Here is an 18,954-nt window from a genome sequence, read left to right on the forward strand (position 1 = left end):
GACGCGACCCTAATTCAGTCCTCATTAGCCCGGCCCTAACCAAGCCCTAGTTATAGTTTCACACTTTCACTATAAATACACATACCATAATTGTCCAACTCTTTGTTAAATATTTTCAATTAAAATAACATTGTCCTTTGTAATTTATCACTTACACCCAAGGGTACTTCCAATAACTTGTCTTATATAACAAAAACTTGTCAACTTAACAGCCATGAAGAATAATGAGCACTAGCCTAATAAAAAATAAGACTTTATTCCTTTGATCATCAAATCAAAGTCTAGAACTTATTATTTTCAATTTCTTTTCCTACTTACTTCTTATAAATTATATTTTTATTCACATCCAAGCCAAGTCTAGAACTAAAGGTTTCCTTCCATACCATTAAAGTGAAATACAGAGCAGACATTTGTAACACAGAAACCAAAAAACAACCTTTGTCAGAAAAATGGCATTTGTAATCTCAAACCTTTCTCCATCACTTGTTCAAAAGCCAATATTTTCATTTCCACATACAAAGCTTGAATCACTTTTAAATTATAAGAAAGGTAATATTATATTCGTTTGAATCTATTATGGAAACAATTTATGATATTGGAAACAGTTTAACTTCCCTGGCCCTTAACCAAAGCTATTATGTTTCTTCTTTATATCTATTACTTCTTCCTTTAAAATGATAATATAATTATTTGTCTATGTACTTTTCAATGTTAAATGTAATTGTAATGAGGTTTGAGTACAATGAATAACAAATTCCGAACTCTCGATGTACTTCAGTTCATTAAATTATGGATATACATTTTAAATTGTTGGACTTATCCAGGATTATTACTAGATTGGTGGGACTTTGAGTTTGTAGATCTTTGTATATTTTTTAATATAAATGAGTTTTAAAACTAATGTAGTAAAAAGAAGAAAATATATAGGCCCGACCCTAAAACCTTTAAAGAGGGCTTAGAGTAGGGTCAGGGCTTGAGATTTAGACTTGTGACCCGACCCGACCCGACCCTATGCTGACTTTAGGGTCAGGCCGACCCGGCCTTAATATCTGAAGGGCTTTAAATGTTTAGAGTTGAGCTAGTCCGACCCGGACCATTGCCCACCCCTAGTTAGAGATTTCCAAATGAGCTGAAATATTAGGAAGATAATTATTATGGTGAGTGCCTCATAACCACAAAATATTAGGTTTGATTTCATTTTAAGTTTTACGTACGTACTTATTTTAAGTTAACTTAAGTAACTACTTTTTAGAGAATATATATATATATATATATATATATATATATTTCAAAATTTTATTTTATTCTTCTATGAATAAAAAGAATTTGATTCTAGTATTAATTTCAGTATTAGTATAAAAAAAAAAAAAAAATTATGTCAGAAAAATTGTGATTAATGTATAAAACAATTATTGGCTGGAAAACTTGACGACAAATGAGAACCACCACATCTCCAAATTACAGAGGAATCATGGATCAAGAATCTAAATTATTTATGATACCACCAATCCCTATCATTCTCAATATAACAATTCCTTTATATACAAGCAGGCAAACAAAATATCATGCACCTATACCAAATATCTTTAGTTTCCATAACACTTCACAACTTTCTAAACTTTCGGATATACTTACCCTTGCCTGCTTAATTGAACTCAAGAATATATCTTTACCCTTCTTTTCACTTTCTTTCGGATATATTCCTGGGCTATGCAAAGGAAATAGTTTTTGTAGTATATCTATTTCCAACGGTGCAAGAAGGGTAACTGTTATGCACCCTTATTTTCACTTTCTTTTATATCTTTACAACGGAAATAGTTTTTGTAGTAGTGAAAAGAAGCAAAACTTTTAGAAAGATAACTGTTAGGAGTATTCTTTAACTCCGCATCATACACTCAGCTTTCTCAATGAAGTCACGATTTTGAACTTGTGGAAGTGTAACTGGGTTTCCAGCATCCATTATCTCCTTTGGAAGTTCAAGATCCTGATGGCATAGGCAAAGACGAAAAAGAAAAGGCAAACAAAACCAAGGTGGGCCATGACAATGTATGGGATGAAGTCCTGGTCATAGCCCAGGAAACTCTTGAGGAACGTCTTCACTGAGGGTCTGAATTCCTGCCCTGGTATCGCGATTAGATTGTCATTATCTCCAAGTTGAGATGTTACAAGACCATTGAGTGTCCAAGCAACCGGAGAACCCCAGTAATACCAACTCCACCATTTTGGCATTCGCTGCAAAGGTTGAATGATGCATTAGACTACCGTAGCATCGATCCATGCATGCAGTGTACTATGATACTCAATAAATTTGAACGCATAAAATCGCTCATCAATTGACGAAAACGGAAACAGAAGTAGAATGTATCCATGTGGTCATGTGGAGGCAACTTATCCGAAACAAAACGATTATTGGCAGATAGACATTGTTTAATACAGGCTTTCTCTTAAATAGATATGTTCGTGGGGCAACTTATATAGTGTCTTGAACAACTTTTTAATTTACTTTTATTAATTTGTTCGTGGGCAGCTTATATATAAGTTGTGCTAGACGCCTAGACCCTATATATGCTGCTCAGGACACTATATAATATGTTTGTTAACAGGCAGTCCGTTTAAGAGAGCATGTTGTTTAATATACCTAAGATAGTTCATAGATGTCTCGCATCATTGGCATCAACTTCATAACTTGTAAATGGAATACAGTCACCATTAAATAGTTCCTAATGGGCGAAAATATATCAGAAATTTGTTGGAGTTATTCCTCACACGAGGAGAATGAGAGAAATTAGTTCAGCTTGTGTGGAGAAGACAGAGCGCGCCCCATGCCCTCCACAAGCCATTCTGAAGCGCGCCCCGCGCTCAAGCTCCTGGACATCGTCCAAAGCAAGAGCGCACCCCGCGCCCTCGACAAACAAATCAGAAACGTGCCACGCGCTCAAGCGCCTGGACATCGTCCAAGGCAAGAGCGCACCCTACGCCTGTTGCAGCACAATTCAGAGCGCGCCCATGCCTAATTTGGCATGATTCTGTTTTTGCAGAATCGCGAGTTTGGCACTTTATGTTTGGGTTTTTGGCAAAACCAAACACACGAAAGGCAACACAAAATCAGAGAAAACCCAATCTTGAAAACTATCAAGATTGAGAGATAACCTTTACAGGGATACAACCCTGTAAAAAGATAAGAGTGATCTAGTAAGATGAGAGACTGAAATGAGATATTGTAATCTTTCTTCCCACTTTATAAAAGGACTAGCTCTTGTGGAAGTATGCACCATTGGCCGAACCACGGTATATCTTTGTGTTGTGGTTTGCTTTTATTGTTTTACATTATTATCTGTTGTTAATAATTGTTTAGCGAGTTGGGCATGTTAGTTTGGTTGTAGGGAATATTTAGATTATTTATTGGAGTTGAATTGTGTGCAAAAACAAGTTATCTGTGTAGTGAGGAATCGATTGGTATTGGTATAAACCCCAACAAGTGGTATCGGAATCTTGGTTAGATTAGCCTAGGGTGTTATCCAAATCTTGGTCGAAAGGTGTTTGACAAAACTCCTGAAAGAAGATTTGAGTTTAAATAACTTGTAGAGATGGACCATTCCATAAACACTCGCATGACGAGTCTGAATAAGAAGAACTACACCATTTGGAAAGCCAAGATGGAAAACTTGTTTTATTGCAAGGACTTGACACAACCCATTGAGAATGGAGGAGAAAAACCGGAAGCAGTTGCTGCGGCTGAGTGGAGCAAGCTTGACATAAAAGCAATTGGGTACATTCGGCAGTGGATTGACGATAGTGTCTTTTACCATATATCCCAAGAGACTATAGCTTTTGGCTTATGGAAAAAACTCGAAGACCTTTATGAGACGAAGTTGGGCAAAAACAAAGTGTTGGTCGTTAAGAAGTTTGCCGACACGAAGTATCAAGAAGGTTCTTCAATGTCTGAGCATCTTAACGAATTATAGAATACCATCAATCAGATGCATTTGATGAAGATTAATTTGGGAGACGAAGTTGAGGCTTTGTTTCTATTAAGCTCTCTACCCCGAAAGTTGGGAGACATTAGCAGTATCTCTACACAGAGCAGCCAAGGATGGAATCGTTACCATAGAGATGGCTACCGCGTCTTTGTTGAATGAGGAGACTAGAAGGAGTTCAAAAGGCAGCTCCTCTCGCTCAGAGATCCTTGTCACAGAGAAATGGGGAAGAGGTAGATACAGAAAACCATTTCGTTCTAAAGGTGATGACAGAAGTAAATCTAGGGGTGAAGCTAGAACTCCTAAGGCAGAGAGGCAATGTTACTATTGTGCCACCAAGAGTCACTTTAGATATGAGTGCAGAACACTGAAGAGGGATGAGAAGAATAAATGTGTACATGAAGACATGGTGTAGAGGAACGGAAACACAAGCAAAGATACTACCGCACTAGTCGATGACCTAGTTGGAATTGTGTCAGATTGTGGTGTGTGTTGTCTTAGTACCTCATGTCAGGATACAGAGTGGGTGATAGATACAGGAGCATCCTATCACGTCACACCGCACAGAAAATTCTTCACTACCTACAGCAGTGGTGAATATGGTGAAGTAAAGATGGGTAACAGTGGCGTCTCGAAGATTATAAGCATTGGAGATGTTCATGTAGAAACCAATGTTGGCTACACCTTGACACTCAAGGATGTAAGACATATCCCTGACATACGGTTAAGCCTAATTTCGGCTGGGAAATTAGATGATGATGGCTTTATAAACTCGTTGGGGTATGGAAACTGAGCAGAGGTTTTATTGTAGCAGTCAGAGGGAAGAAAACTTGCTCTCTTTACAAAACACAAGCTAGTTTGTGTAAAGCAGAAGTTAATGCGGCAGAAGAAGAAGCTTCCTCCGAACTGTGGCACAAGAGATTGTGTCATATGGGCATAAAAGGGATGGAAGTTCTTGCTAAACAAAAGATTTTGCCAGACATCAAAGGTACACATTTAAATACATGTACTCACTGCTTGGTAGGAAAGCAACACAGGGTGTCTTTCCAAAGATTCCCGTCTCACAGAAAGGACAATGTCCTTGAACTAGTGCACACAGACTTATGTGGTCCTATAAAAGTGAAGTCCCACGGGGAACTTCATACTTTGTGACCTCCATTGATGATGCGTTAAGAAAGATATGGGCATATAGTCTGAAGACCAAAGATGAAGTACTTGGCGTGTTTGAGAAATTCCACAACATGGTGGAAAAAGAGACTGGGAAGTTGTTGAAGTGTATTCGCTTAGATAATGGGGGTGAGTACATTAGGTCGTTTGAAGAGTATTGCCATAGTCATGGGATTCATCATGAACAGACCGTTCCCAAGACACCGCAACAGAATGAAATAGCAGAGAGAATGAACCGTACCATTGTAGAGAGGATGAGATTCATGCTATCTCACTCTAAGCTTCCTAGAACCTACTGGGTAGAAGCAATGCGTACAGCCGTGCATGTGATCAACCTATCACCGTCAAAGCCTCTGAATAGTGATTATCCAGAGAAAGTATGGTCAGGCAGAGATGTTGATTATGGATACTTGAGGGTATTTGGGTGCAGGGCATTTGTGCATATTCCAAAGGATGAGAGATCCAAGCTTGATGACAAAGTCAAGCAGTGTATTTTTTCTGGGTTATGGAGATGAAAAGTTTAGTTACAAACTCTATGATCCGATTAACAAGAAGGTAATCCGAAGTCGAGATATTGTGTTCTTAGAAGACTAAACCATAGCAGACTTTGAGGAGGGTGAGAAGCTACAAGCATTCACCAATGATCTTGTTGATTCAGAACCAGAAATTCCTACTGTGGAACGTGCAGAAGGCATTGAGAATGCAGAGAACCATGGGCTTGAAGCTCATGATGAGAATCCTATTGCTCATGATGGGATAGTACTTATTGGTATAGAAGATGCAGATGAGATGCATGAACCACCACCAGAGCAAGCAGAAGTGCATCATCCGCAGATGGGGCAAGGAGGTCAAACAGAGAGAGACTAGCTTCAACCAAGTATCCACCACATACGTACGTGCTACTATCGAATGGTGGAGAACCTATGTACTATCAAGAGACACTTGAAGGTACAGACAAAGAAAATTGGTTGAAGGCCATGCATAACGAGATAGATTCTTTGCATAAGAATCACACTTATGAGTTAGTTGAAAAACCGCAAGGACGAAAAATTCTCAAGAATAAGTGGATATACAAAGTCAAGCATGATGAGAACAATCCTCACCCAAGGCACAAAGCTCACCTTGTTGTGAAGGGATTCGGTAAAAAAAAGGGATTGACTTTGATAAGATTTTCTCTCCTGTAGTGAAGATGACTTCTATCCGGGTGGTATTGGGTATGACTGCAAGTATGAACCTAGAGATTTAGCAGCTAGATGTTAAGACAGCTTTTCTTCATGGAGTTGAAAAAGATGTCTACATGGACCAGCCAGAGGGGTTTGAGGTCAAAGGCAACCTAGTATGCAAGCTGATAAAGAGCTTGTATGGGTTGAAACAGGCACAGAGGCAGTGGTACATAAAGTTTGATTCCTTTATGACGAAGCAAGAATACAAGAAGTCTGCTTCTGATCATTGTGTATTTGTTCAGAGATTTCCAGATGGGAATTTCATAGTGTTATTATTGTATGTGGATGATATGTTGATAGTTAACCCAAAGATCAACAAGATATCTAAGCTGAAGAAAGACTTGAGTAAGTCCTTTGAGATGAAGGATTTGGGTCAAGCAAAGCAGATACTTGGGATGCGGATCACTCGTGATAGAAAGAGTGGAAAGTTGTGGCTTTCTCAAGAAAGCTACATTGAGAAAGTGTTGAAGAGATTCAACATGGATCAAGCGAAGCCAGTCAATTGTCCGCTTGGTGGCCAGTTCCACATGACCAAAGAGATGTGTCCAAAAGGTGAGCATGAGCAAAGTCAGATGGAAAAGATTCCTTATGCATCCGCAGTGGGCAGTTTGATTTATGCAATGGTGTGTACAAGACCGGATATTGCTTTAAATTAAAATTAGGCGTTGTAAAAAGTTTTTTGTCAAATCCGGGTAAGGAACATTGGGAAGGTGTTAAGTGGATATTGAGATATCTCAAGGGCACTTCCAAATCGTGTTTGTGCTTTGGTGGAAGTAAGCCCTTACTTGAAGGCTAATCGATCGCGGAGACATAGCGGTGATGTTGACTCGATGAAGTCCACCTCCGGTTATCTGGTTACTTTTGCAAGGGGAGCAGTTTCTTGGCAATCAAAGTTGCAAAAATGTGTTGCCCTCTCCACTACAGAAGCCGAATATATTGTAGCCACTGAGTGTTGCAAAGAGATGTTATGGATGAAGAGGTTCTTCAACGAACTAGGGCTAATACAGAAACAGTTTGTAGTTCTATGTAACAATCAGAGCGCCATCCATTTGAGCAAGAATCCGAGTTTTCATTCTAGATGCAAGCACATACACGTGCGTTATCATTGGATTAGAGAAGTACTCGAAGACAAGCATTTGTGTATCGAGAAGATCCATACCGACAAGAACGGGTTGGATATGATGACCAAAGTTTTACCGAAAGGTAAGTTTGATGTTTGTTGTGCTACCGCCAGAATGGTAGTAGACTCCTCCTGTTGAGTTGGAAATTGCATGGAGGAATCCCCCCTCACTGTTCGGGAGGGGGAGATTGTTGGAGTTATCCCTCACATGAGGAGAATGAGAGAAATCAGTTCAGCTTGTGTGGAGAAGACAGAGTGTGCCCCGCACTCGAAGCTCCTGGACATCATCCAAGGCAAGAGCGCACCCTGCGCCCTCGACAGACATATCAGGGCGCTCTCAAGCGCTTGGACATCGTCCAAGGCAAGAGCGCACCCCGCGCCTATTGCAGCACAATTCGGAGCGCGCCCATGCCTAATTTGGCAGGATTCTATTTTTGCAAAATCGCAAGTTTGGCACTATATGTTTGGGTTTTTGGCAAAACCAAACACACGAGAGGCAGCACAAAAGTCAGAGAAAACCCAATCTTAAAAACTATCAAGATTGAGAGATAACATTTACAGAGATACAACCTTGTAAAGAGATAAGAGTGATCTAGTAAGGTGAGAGACTGAAAGGAGAGATTGTAATCTTCTTTCCCACTTTATAAAATGACTAGCTCTTGTGGAAGTAGGCACCATTGGCCGAACCACGATATATCTTTGTGTTGTGGTTTGCTTTTACTGCTTTACATTATTATCTGTTGTTAATAGTTGTTTAGCGAGTTGAGCATGTTAGTTTGGTTGTAGGAATATTTATATTATTGATTGAAGTTGAATTGTGTTCAAATACAAATAATCTGTGTAGTGGGGAATTGATTGGTATTGGTATAAACCCCAACAGAATTGACTGCATCATATAAGAATATAACAGTAGCCATTTCAATATGTACCATTTGTTGTTCAATATGTACCATTTGTTGTTCAATATCCTTCGGATACTTAGGAAAAGCAATGCAAAAAGCTATAGATACGTTAACAAGTTGGAAGCATCCTGTTATGTTTTGGAGAAAACTGATATATTGACAAAGTGTTTCATTTCTATTTATAAAACAAGAGTTTTAGCTAGCTTACCGGTTTTGGAATGAGGAAACCAGAGAAGAGGTTCCAGAAGGTCAAGAAAAAGGACATAAGAATGCCAGCAATTTGGGGTCCTGGAGTCACGGCTACAACCATCATCCCAAACAATGCGAAGTAGGTGAAGCACATGTATATAAAGTAGTAGAACAAAAAGAACTTGCTCGCTTTCCACTGGAAACCGATCATGGAGTAAAGGAGAAAAGAGTAAATAAAACTCTGAACCGCTACATATACCATTTCAATAGCCACCTGCACAATGAAAGGCATCAAGAATCTGTTCTCTTGGATTACAAATAGCTATAGCTATTGCAGATAGAAATTCCTATATTTTCACTTTCTTCAATTTAGACAATCTTAGAAAATCTTTTTAAGGTTCACTAAAATAATTTTAACACATGATGCATGGCGTACCCAGTGAGAGGAAGTTGCGTTCAGAAGGTCTTATCATAACTGTGGTAAGACACCATTAAGGCATTAAATGTTGAACAATGTAGATATGAGGAGGGGTCATTCTCAAACGAAGCAACTATGCAAAGCAGTATTCCTCTCAAACACTGCAACCGTAAGTATTGGCGCTTATGTTTTAAGATGGGTAAGGGTGCATTGTTCAGGAATGCATTACTCTTTAAAGGCTGCCTTTCTCTCCTTCCATTTTTGTTCTCTGAGAAAGGCCAATCCTCTTTACGGCAAAAGAGGAAGTGTATTCCACGGTACTAATAAAAAAACGTAGCCTTAATCCCGGGATGTAATTATCTAATGTGTAGCAGCGATATGATTTGTTGAGGGGCCATCAAGATGTACAGGACAGATGCTAGTGAAGTCTTGCAAGCTTTTAGGTGAATCATACGATAAATTCATAGCCAAACTTACAATTCTTCTGTGTCTCGTTCAATTATTGTTTTCCATGATGATGTCTATTCGGCGCAGGAATCTACTCTGAGAGCAATCTTGCTTTGGTTGGTGGTTCTTGGGAATGTACTAAGATTAGGTTTTGTGAGAAAATGAAGGAAAATTATTGCTAATTGATGTGTCGCCCTCATTTAAAGCGCAAGCATGGTGGTTGCCTCTGCTTGGAATGTCTTCTTGATTTCCCCTAGACATCTAATCTATTGTCGTTTTTTTAGAAAAATTATAAGGCTGTGGAATTTTTAGCTATGTGCAATTTGTGTCAAACTACCTTCTCTGTATTATTTCTGTGTATATTTTTAGGTGTATATTCGTGTTAGGGACATGCCTTTTGTTGAAAACCTGTATTAAATATACATGATCTGTGTATTGATGAAAATTAATATTAGAGAGGTGCTTTAACAATTTTCTGCGAAGTAAAGCATAAGGTGAACAAGAGTATCTTTGAAGACATGGGAAAAAAAGTACTTTCATGAGTTTCATCTAAAGCTTTGGTCTGAAAAATTACAGATACTGGTTTGAAGACTGATGTTCAACTGAAAATGGTTTTTCATGATGTAATTGGAGAGGATCGATGGTATATCCTAGGTGAGAGTCACAATACTACCTCTTTGTTTGTATCTTCAATAGATTTATTGGTTTTAATAATTATAATAAGTAAATTATATTTCTATGAACTTGGTCGGCCAAATATATAATCAGGTTCAACCTACAAGCAATTCTTACCTGGGCAACTGCATAAGGAAATGCTGAATACAATCCAGCTGCTCTTTCGCGGTAAAACACTGTTCTCTCTATTGTCACAACAGATTGCACTGAAGCAGCTGTGGTGGCTCCAAGGAAAATGACAGCAGCATACATAGCTCCGAGCAGATTAAGCAGGTCTTGTTGTTTGCTTCTGTTAATAAAAGAAGCATGTAATTATCTCCAAATAAACAAAGCAAAGTCTCGGCATATAAAATAGTCTTCGCAACCAATAGCCAAGATCATTTCTGAAAGATGCAACTACTTAGTAGGGTCTAGTTAAAGAAAAATAATAATTAATGACTGGTTAACAGAGTACAGCACACTATTGGTCTTGTGTGATTCATAAAACATAGCCTTTAGATCCATATTATGTAACTAAGAAAATCTAGATTGTCAAATATATAAAGTTAAGTGTGCATTGGATTACACAATTCACTCACTATGAAATGAAATGCATTCTGTGACACAAGACTTGACACTTGACACTATTGTTTACCTTGAGAGAGATTTTCAAATGCATTTAGTATATAAGCAAACACTTATTCTCTCTGAAGCCTCTCCCTAAGGGTCAGTCAACTGAAAAGAGGTTTACTAGCTTTTGTGGTATCACGGTGTAGCCTTTTGACAATTATTGCAGTAACGAAGAGTATAGATTAGCAATAGCAACTACTGCTCAATAATTTATCTGTGGGCTTGAATCTTACGTTTGGTCGCCTTTACTCCAGAAGATTAAACCGAAGAGAGAACCAATAATTATTGTCATCAGAAATCGGATCACGTTATATCGTGGATTTCTCCAGTATGACCAATGCTGCTTCCAAAAACAAGCCATGCATTGAGTTCTGAAGTTTTGTGAGTATTTGGTAGGGAAGTAAAGATCCTGGTAGCCTGGTGCTGGAATGCTTAGCTTTTTTATAAATTCCTGATTCCTCCTAGAAAAGGCATTAAGAGGGAAATGGTAAATGGGATAAACAATAAGCAGATGACTTACAAACAGATTAATTTAACATTGCAGCTTCATAGTTCCCTTACTGATGAAGGTCAGAATCGATATAAATGTCTGCAAAATCCACATCTAGTTGAGCCTCAACAGAAGAAGCAGTGACTTCAAGCATCCATGTAGCAGGATTATAACCACCTTTGATTTTTGGGACTCCTGGCACTGCCTAAAAAATGTTGAGAATATTGCTTTTCTAAAAGACTCCAAATTTCGCAATTCTTGACTATCGGAAAAAATAAATAAAAAGGTAATGCTTGATTGTTTCTGATGCAGGCTGCAAAACTATTCAATGATTGACAGGAACCCAGTCAAAGTTGAAGACTTGAAGTAAACACAGTTCTTATTTCCATTTTAGAATCCCAGGAGGACAAAAAAAACACTAGAATATATCTAAGCAGCACAAAACATTCAATTCTAGACAACTTATTACATGCTGCAAAACCTTGTCGCAGTAACTCCATGAGATAAGTGAAATCTTATTATAAGTCACAGCATAGAAGTCCACACATGCATCATTTATTAACAATATATATGTTCTCCAGTGCTGCTTTATTATGAAAGTGATATGTTATATTTCAAAGTAATAATCTCAAAGAACCAATAGTGCTTGGTCACTTGATCAAAATTATTACTTCTGAGCAAGAGCAGCTTTCCAACTGTTCTTTGGAAGGAGAAAACTGAAAAACTATTTCAATGAAAGTCTTGATAACATATTCATATGAACGAGTCATAAGTTAGACATGCCTGGAAAACTATAAGTCATTAAGCACAGCCAAGCATGAAGAATACTCACTTCAAAATATGCTATTAGCTTACGAGAACGGCGACCCAGTGGTCCAGCATATATGACTTGTCCTCCCCTCTTCATCAACAGTAGCTGCAGAGAATAAGGAAAAAAGAAAAAGAAAAGAAACCGGTTTACATAAAACAGAAGCAGCAAGAACAGGGTATTAGAATACAAAAAAGCAAAACATAGAGACCAAAAACTTGAAAATTTAGTTATACCTCATCAAAAGCTTCGAAAATGTCTATGCTAGGTTGATGAATAGTGCAAACGACAGTCCGTCCTGTATCCACTGTATTTCTAACGGTCCGCATTACAATAGCAGCAGCTCTGGCATCGAGCCCTGATGTTGGCTCATCCATAAAAATGATTGATGGATTAGCAACCAACTCAACAGCTATCGTGAGCCTCTTTCTCTGTTCAGTTGAAAGGCCATTTACTCCTGGAAGACCGACTAGTGCATCTTTCAATATATTAAGCTCAACCAAATCCGTAACTTCATCAACAAACATCTGAGACATAAAAAGAAAACACAGTTTATATTATGCTCCAGGACCAACTTCATGATGCTGGACAAACTGTATAGCAGAGGTCATAATCCTCAAAACTGAAGTAAATTGCATTCAGATTAAATGTAATTGGTAGCTAGTCCATGAATGCATTTAGAGAGGAAAATTGAACGGAGACTCCAACAGAACAAGTAGCATACCTTTCGTGTTTCTTTGTTTACTTCGGGACCAAGACGCAGCCAGGCAGAGTACAAGAGGGATTCATAAACAGTGACATTTGGTGAATGAATATCATTCTGTTCACAGTAACCACTAACACGAGCAAATGTTTCTTGCCTCTTTGGGTAACCGGATATACTGATACTTCCTTCAATGTACCCTCCAGTCTTCCTTCCTGCTAGCACATCCATTAAGGTGGTCTTTCCAGCACCACTAACACCAACCAATGCTGTTAGAACTCCAGGTCTAAAAACACCACTGACATCTTGTAACAATTGGAGACGACTGTCCTCAATTCCTTGGATCTTCATTTCCTGGGGAAAGAATGTGATACAGTTAAAATGTCTTGACTTCTCACATGGATTTTGATATCTTCTTTCTTATATGTTCGAGCCTTGCATCAGAATGTAATGAGATAAAGGAATTTTGTTGTTATATAATCTAACTTTCTCTACCTCAGGTCCTCTTTCTTTTTTATATTTTCTGTGAGCATGTGTTGGTTGACTTGGAGAAAGAATTACAATAGGAACAAGAAAAATCAAATAGAAGTGACTTACAGCAGGCATATCAACATAATAATTCACATGATTGAATGCCAGAGCAAGAGGCTGGAAAGGCAAAACCATTCCTCTTCCCTGTAACTCTTCTCCAACATTTACACGTGATACACTGAGATCCGGAGTATCTGGAGCTCCTCTCGGAGTCCTCGCTGCCATCTGAATGCCTGTAATTACAGACAATATCAGACAGCCAAAATAACAAAACAGCAGTTTATTAGCATCAGTGCAAGTCAATCATGAGATTCTCTATGTCTGGCACCCATAAAATACAGCCGCAAACGATCAAGAAGTTATGTCTTACAGTTATATGCGGCCTTGCAGATTATACTTCTTTATCAAGTCTATTTCGCGGTCCATATAGTACTCTATCATATCTACAAAACTATCCACCCTAGGACATAGTTAGTACTTTCATGATCTTCCTTTCAGTCTCTCTCCATTTCTTCTCTTCCTTCGAGAGCAGTGGCAATATGCCAAAAACAACAGAATTTATAAATGTAGCTTTTCTCTACCAACTTTTAAGATTATACTTTGTTTAATTGGCATTTTTTTTAAATTGTCATTGTTTTCTCCAGTTCAGGAAATGAGTCATTAGTTTTATAACATGTCTCCTATATGTGAAATATAATTCTTGTTGCAGACGTACTCTTTCAGGAGATTTTTCCAGTTGTTAGTAACCATAAATTTTCTTTTATCAAGTGGGAACTCTTTCAAGAGTAGAGAGAAATGAAAACAGAGGTAATTATAATGTTATGTATGTTTCAATAGTGCAAATGTACCCCTCTTAATATAAATCTGAAATCGAATTCCTATGCCAATAACAATTATTAAATCACATGAAAAATGTTATAGCCAAGCCAACTTCTTGAGTGTATATACAAAAGAAATGTAATAAACCAAATTAAAATTCAGAAAAGAAAAAAACATGAAACTTGTTATCTGCAAACCTTTAAACATGCGTATACTAGATGCTGAACCGATTTCTGAGGTCCTAGAACTATCTCCGTTAGAGGATGACTTCTCACCATCCTCTTCCATGATTACAGAATTTGAATTACCTAATGCTGCAAGTCATTTAACAAATATGTTCAGCAAAGATTATTTTCATGGAAGAAATTTAGTTTCAAAGACAAGAAGCAGTGCTTACGGTTCAAATAAGTTAGTGCAGCAATGAAACAACCATTGAAGAGAAAAGAATATCCAAAGAGTGCTCCAATACAAATCCAATACCAATAATCCTCCACAAACATGCCTCTGGACCTCAGGAGGATCTTTCCAACGGTGGGTTCATGAGTTGTTGGATCATTAGTGGGCTGTATCAGAGAAACGGTATAATATTGGATAATGGCTTAAGGAAAGTGAACCAGCAAAGTAGCAAACATTGGCATAGCAAAATCTTTATGTATATTCATATATATATCACAACTAATACTCATCAAATAACTAAGGGATCTTACAGTGCTCCATCTGTTATCAAGAAATTCATTAATTGCTATTGCATTCTGCCCATACATCATAGGAGAGATATAGAAACCCCATATCATCCATGGTTCGATGTTATCTGCAGGCATAGCATAAAATGACTGCTTAGAATGATATAAAAGATTTCAGTAATATTCAACAAAACTTAACAGCACTAATAATCTGAAACACTTGGACCATTAAAAGCTACTAACTTTTGGAAATGATGAATCCTCCAAGGACAAATACCAATAGCAGAGTAAAGGTTCCAATTGTGGTTGCGACAACCTGTATTCTTCCAACTGCTGCAATGAAACGAAAAAGAGAGAGAGCCATCTGGTGTACACTAAACAATGCCAGGAGTTGACGGAAGAACCTGAATTTGTTGAAGAATGGATCAGACAACACACACACAGTCACACAGAGGAAAGAAATGAGAAGTATGGATTGGTTTTACCTGCTGGCGGAAGGAGCATACCCAATGGTAAAATATGTAAGGGATACCCATATGCTTGATTCCATTAGTGAGATGGGAATCCTGAGGAACCAAATTGGTAATCCAAAAGCCCAAGCTGGGTAGAACAAAAAGTCCCTTTGTTTATAGAACACGGGAAGCCTGAAAACTGTCATTACAAGCTCTGACATACCATTGAACATCAGATTGACCAGACTGAAAAACAATGCTCCATAAAATTTTCCACCATCAGATATTCGACCCTGCTTCAGCTCTGTTTTCAGGAAAACTGTCATAGCTATTATCGACATGATTGTTATCTGGGTAGTCTTGAATATATACAAAAAAGAGTTGCGCTTCATCAGCATCAGCTCCCTAGAGAAACATGCCTTGAAGAGCTCTTTGTTGGATATGCCGTACTTTTCTTTCACTAAGGCAGCAGGATGGCACCTGGACTTATCATAAGGAATTCTAAGCTCTTCTGATAGGCGTTGACCAATGTGGAAGGATTTGAAGAACTGCCCAAACTCGACTGGTGATGTATATCTGTAAGGTTGGTTCTTGATGTACCAGTACTGTTCTTGGTCCTTTCTGGAAGTTACCTCTTGCAAAAAGTCTGCAATCCCTTTCCTTTCTGGGCATTTAAATCCCAAATATTCAAAGAACTCGCGGATATTCTCCCGAGGACCTTGGTAGACAATCTGACCCTCTGCAAGTAGGATAATATCATCAAAAAGATCAAATGTCTCAGGTGCAGGCTGTAGAAGAGAGATGACCATAGTTATGTTGTTGATATGAACCATCTGCCTCATGAATTTTACAATCTGAAAAGTAGTGGAACTGTCCAACCCAGTTGATATTTCATCCATAAAGAGTGCTTTTGCCGGTCCAACCAACATCTCTCCTGCGTTTGGAACAACAAAACTGCTATTAGACAAACTTGAAACTGAACAAATATGAAATCGTAAGATTCGCGTGTGCCATTACTTTGCAAGAATGCAAATGCACAAGAGATGCAGAAACTAGCAGAAAGTTCCGATATTGCCGTGCGTCTTTGGCAGATCGCCTACGCTATATGTAATGTTCATGTTTGTGCTTGAAGGGTGAATGCAATGCTCGCTTTGATTTCAGGATATTAGACAGTTTCACACATTCACTCCTTTTTTGAAGTCCTATTCTATGTAAAGACATACCAGTAGTCACACGCTTCTTCTGCCCACCAGAGATGCCCCTTCTCATATCATTTCCCACTATAGTATCCGCACAAATATCTAATCCAAGTATCTATGAAAGATACGTTGGAGGTCAGACATGGAAATTTTGCTTGGAAAATGAACACCGACAGTTAAAGCCAAAGACAAATGCAACAGCTTAGAAAGAAAGGCAACAGACCTTGAGAACATAATCTGTAACGAGACTAGTTTCTTGCCCTGCCATTGCAGTGGCTTTCATGAACGCATCAATCTCGGGATCTGGTTTGATTCCTGCTTCTTTCTCCCGCCTCGACAACTCGGTTAGCAAATCATATCTAGTTCCAACACCCAAGCAGCGCCCTGAGAAATCCAATGTCTCCCTGACTGTCATCTCACCAAAATGAAGATCATGCTGACTAATATAAGCACATGTTCTCTGCGGGAAGAATTCTGAAAACTCATGACCGCAATAGGTGACTTTCCCTTTTACCTGTACATTATTCTCAAGTTATGACAAGAAGTCCATAAAGATATACAAAGCAGAACACGCATAACGTGAAATAAAGAAGATAACTCACTCTTAGCTCCTTATCAAGCTTCCCAGAAAGCGCCTGCAACAGTGTTGTCTTCCCAGAGCCTGGAGGTCCAAGTAGCAGCGTGATCCTGAAAATCATCAAATTGATGAATTTAGGTAAGCAAGGACGTCTAGCTAACATGATATGTGATATGCCATGCATCAAATAATTATAGAATGCCAATGTGACAACGGAGAAAGAACTCAAACAATTAAACAAGTTCAGAACACACACCTTGATGGTTTCACAATCCCACTGACGTTACGGAGTATCTTCTTAACCCTTTTCTTGGATCGGGAAAGCCTAAATATTCCAAGAAGTACCTGTTATGTATCCAAATAGGAAAAAACAAAATCACTTCTCAGAGAAAAGTTTAAAAAGGCAAAGGAAGTATTTGAAGGACAAGAAAATTTTAAAAGATAATAACAGCATCAAGTCTCTATAAGTAGGGATGACATAGATCTCTGTTGAACTAATTAGGACTATGACAATCCGTCATCCTTTCAAACCTCCTCCACTTGTATTATATGTAAAATCCTAGGGTTCAAGTAAAAAATTTAAAGTTCCATTGAAGAATACACTTGCTCAATATAAATAAAAAGTTACAAAAAGTATAAAAGAATATATATAGGGAAAAACGGGAAAGTAAGCTCTTTCTGTTGTTTATAGGGGATGTATAAGTTTGCACAAAGATGTACTTGTCATGAACAAAACAAATTGAAAACATTAAAACCCTTCTCATATTTAAGAAAAATGTATTACCTCTATTGCATTCAAAGTAGAATTCAGTAGAGTTGGAAGTGCTCTGCTTCCAACAAAAGCATCTGCTTCTATCGACAAATGCTCAAACCATACTTCAATTGTAGGAATCTCAATCCCAACTCTACACTAGAGCAAACAAAATGTATCAAAATACACAGTTCAAACAAAATGAAGAAATTTGAACAGGTACATGATAAGAAATTACCGATCAGTTCGATTCCTAAGCCTACGAAGAAACCGTTCATTGTCATTTTCGACAACTTTAAGAATACTTTCCATGAGCTGCTTCTTATCTTGAGCACCAAGCTTAGTAACATCAACTTCTTCATGACTAACCTTCCCATCATCCAAGACTTGCTTTAAAATTCCCTTCTTCATACGCTTAAAAGTTGGTAGTCTCTCAATAGCAGCCCACTTAAGTTCATCTTCATCATCATCTTGATGTCCACTTCGCCTAAAAATATCTGGGGGAGCTGTCCATACTTCACGAAAACTCGCAGTAGCTGCCCAGTATCTCTTACTAGTCGTCCTACCAAGATCTTCGGCTTTCTTACTAATTGTCCTAGCCAGATCATTTCTCCCCAAAGTCGTCGCCATATTCTGAACTTTTCCTAGAAAACTATTTAAATAGGGATTCACACTCGGAATATGTAAGCTAACTCATGAGAGAGAAAAGCTCAAAAAAACAAATGTTTTAACAAAAAAAATCACGTTAGCTAAGTATTTAGAAGAGGTTTAAGGGAGTTTTTGAAAATGCAGAAACATAGAAGCAGATAGGAGAGAGTGGCAGAGAATGCTGGTTTGTTCATTGTTGTATTTAAAATGTGAAGTGTATAAATATTAGTGAAACGATAGAATCGAAACACACTGTCAAAATAAGGAGAGTGAATCCAAAATAAGGATAGCAGTGGTTTGAGTTAATTGATTAAGTATTGTTATGGAACTTCATGCACTCGTCGTTAGGTGGAATTTATAAGCGTAGGCAAAATGCTAATCTGCAGGCCATGAATATAATATCACTTCGGTTATATCTAACCAAAAGTAGAAAACGTACTTGGTCTTTGGTCCCACTGAGCTATCCGTGTTGACACTTCAGACAGTTAACATGATCTGGAATAATATATATCAATTTGATTAATGGGCCTTCAAGACTTCAAACAGTTCATTTTTAACTAAACAGA

At 38.1% G+C, this 18,954-nt stretch overlaps 1 protein-coding gene and 1 long non-coding RNA gene across 2 annotated transcripts; one reads left to right on the top strand and one right to left on the bottom strand.

The window, feature by feature from the left end:
* Positions 1-1,517: 1,517 nt before the first annotated feature.
* LOC147489097 (pleiotropic drug resistance protein 2-like) lies at positions 1,518-18,683 on the bottom strand. The gene is made up of 20 exons (XM_086573398.1): positions 17,979-18,683; positions 17,774-17,894; positions 17,246-17,334; positions 17,015-17,099; positions 16,636-16,926; positions 16,437-16,527; positions 15,247-16,147; positions 15,005-15,165; positions 14,786-14,889; positions 14,476-14,641; positions 14,276-14,392; positions 13,326-13,492; positions 12,750-13,082; positions 12,262-12,552; positions 12,050-12,133; positions 11,289-11,422; positions 10,961-11,188; positions 10,236-10,407; positions 8,598-8,852; positions 1,518-2,232 (listed from the first exon to the last, which is right to left on the bottom strand). The coding sequence occupies exons 1-20, from the start codon at positions 18,368-18,370 to the stop codon at positions 1,960-1,962; spliced, it is 4,455 nt and encodes a 1,484-aa protein (XP_086429524.1). The 5' UTR covers positions 18,371-18,683; the 3' UTR covers positions 1,518-1,959.
* LOC147489098 (uncharacterized) lies at positions 8,864-10,486 on the top strand. The gene is made up of 2 exons (XR_015202647.1): positions 8,864-10,097; positions 10,212-10,486. It is a non-coding gene; the product is annotated as an uncharacterized LOC147489098 (long non-coding RNA).
* Positions 18,684-18,954: the final 271 nt, after the last annotated feature.

The sequence above is a fragment of the Coptis chinensis genome, chromosome 7 (assembly GCF_015680905.1).
Source record: "Coptis chinensis isolate HL-2020 chromosome 7, ASM1568090v1, whole genome shotgun sequence".
NCBI lineage: Eukaryota > Viridiplantae > Streptophyta > Magnoliopsida > Ranunculales > Ranunculaceae > Coptis > Coptis chinensis.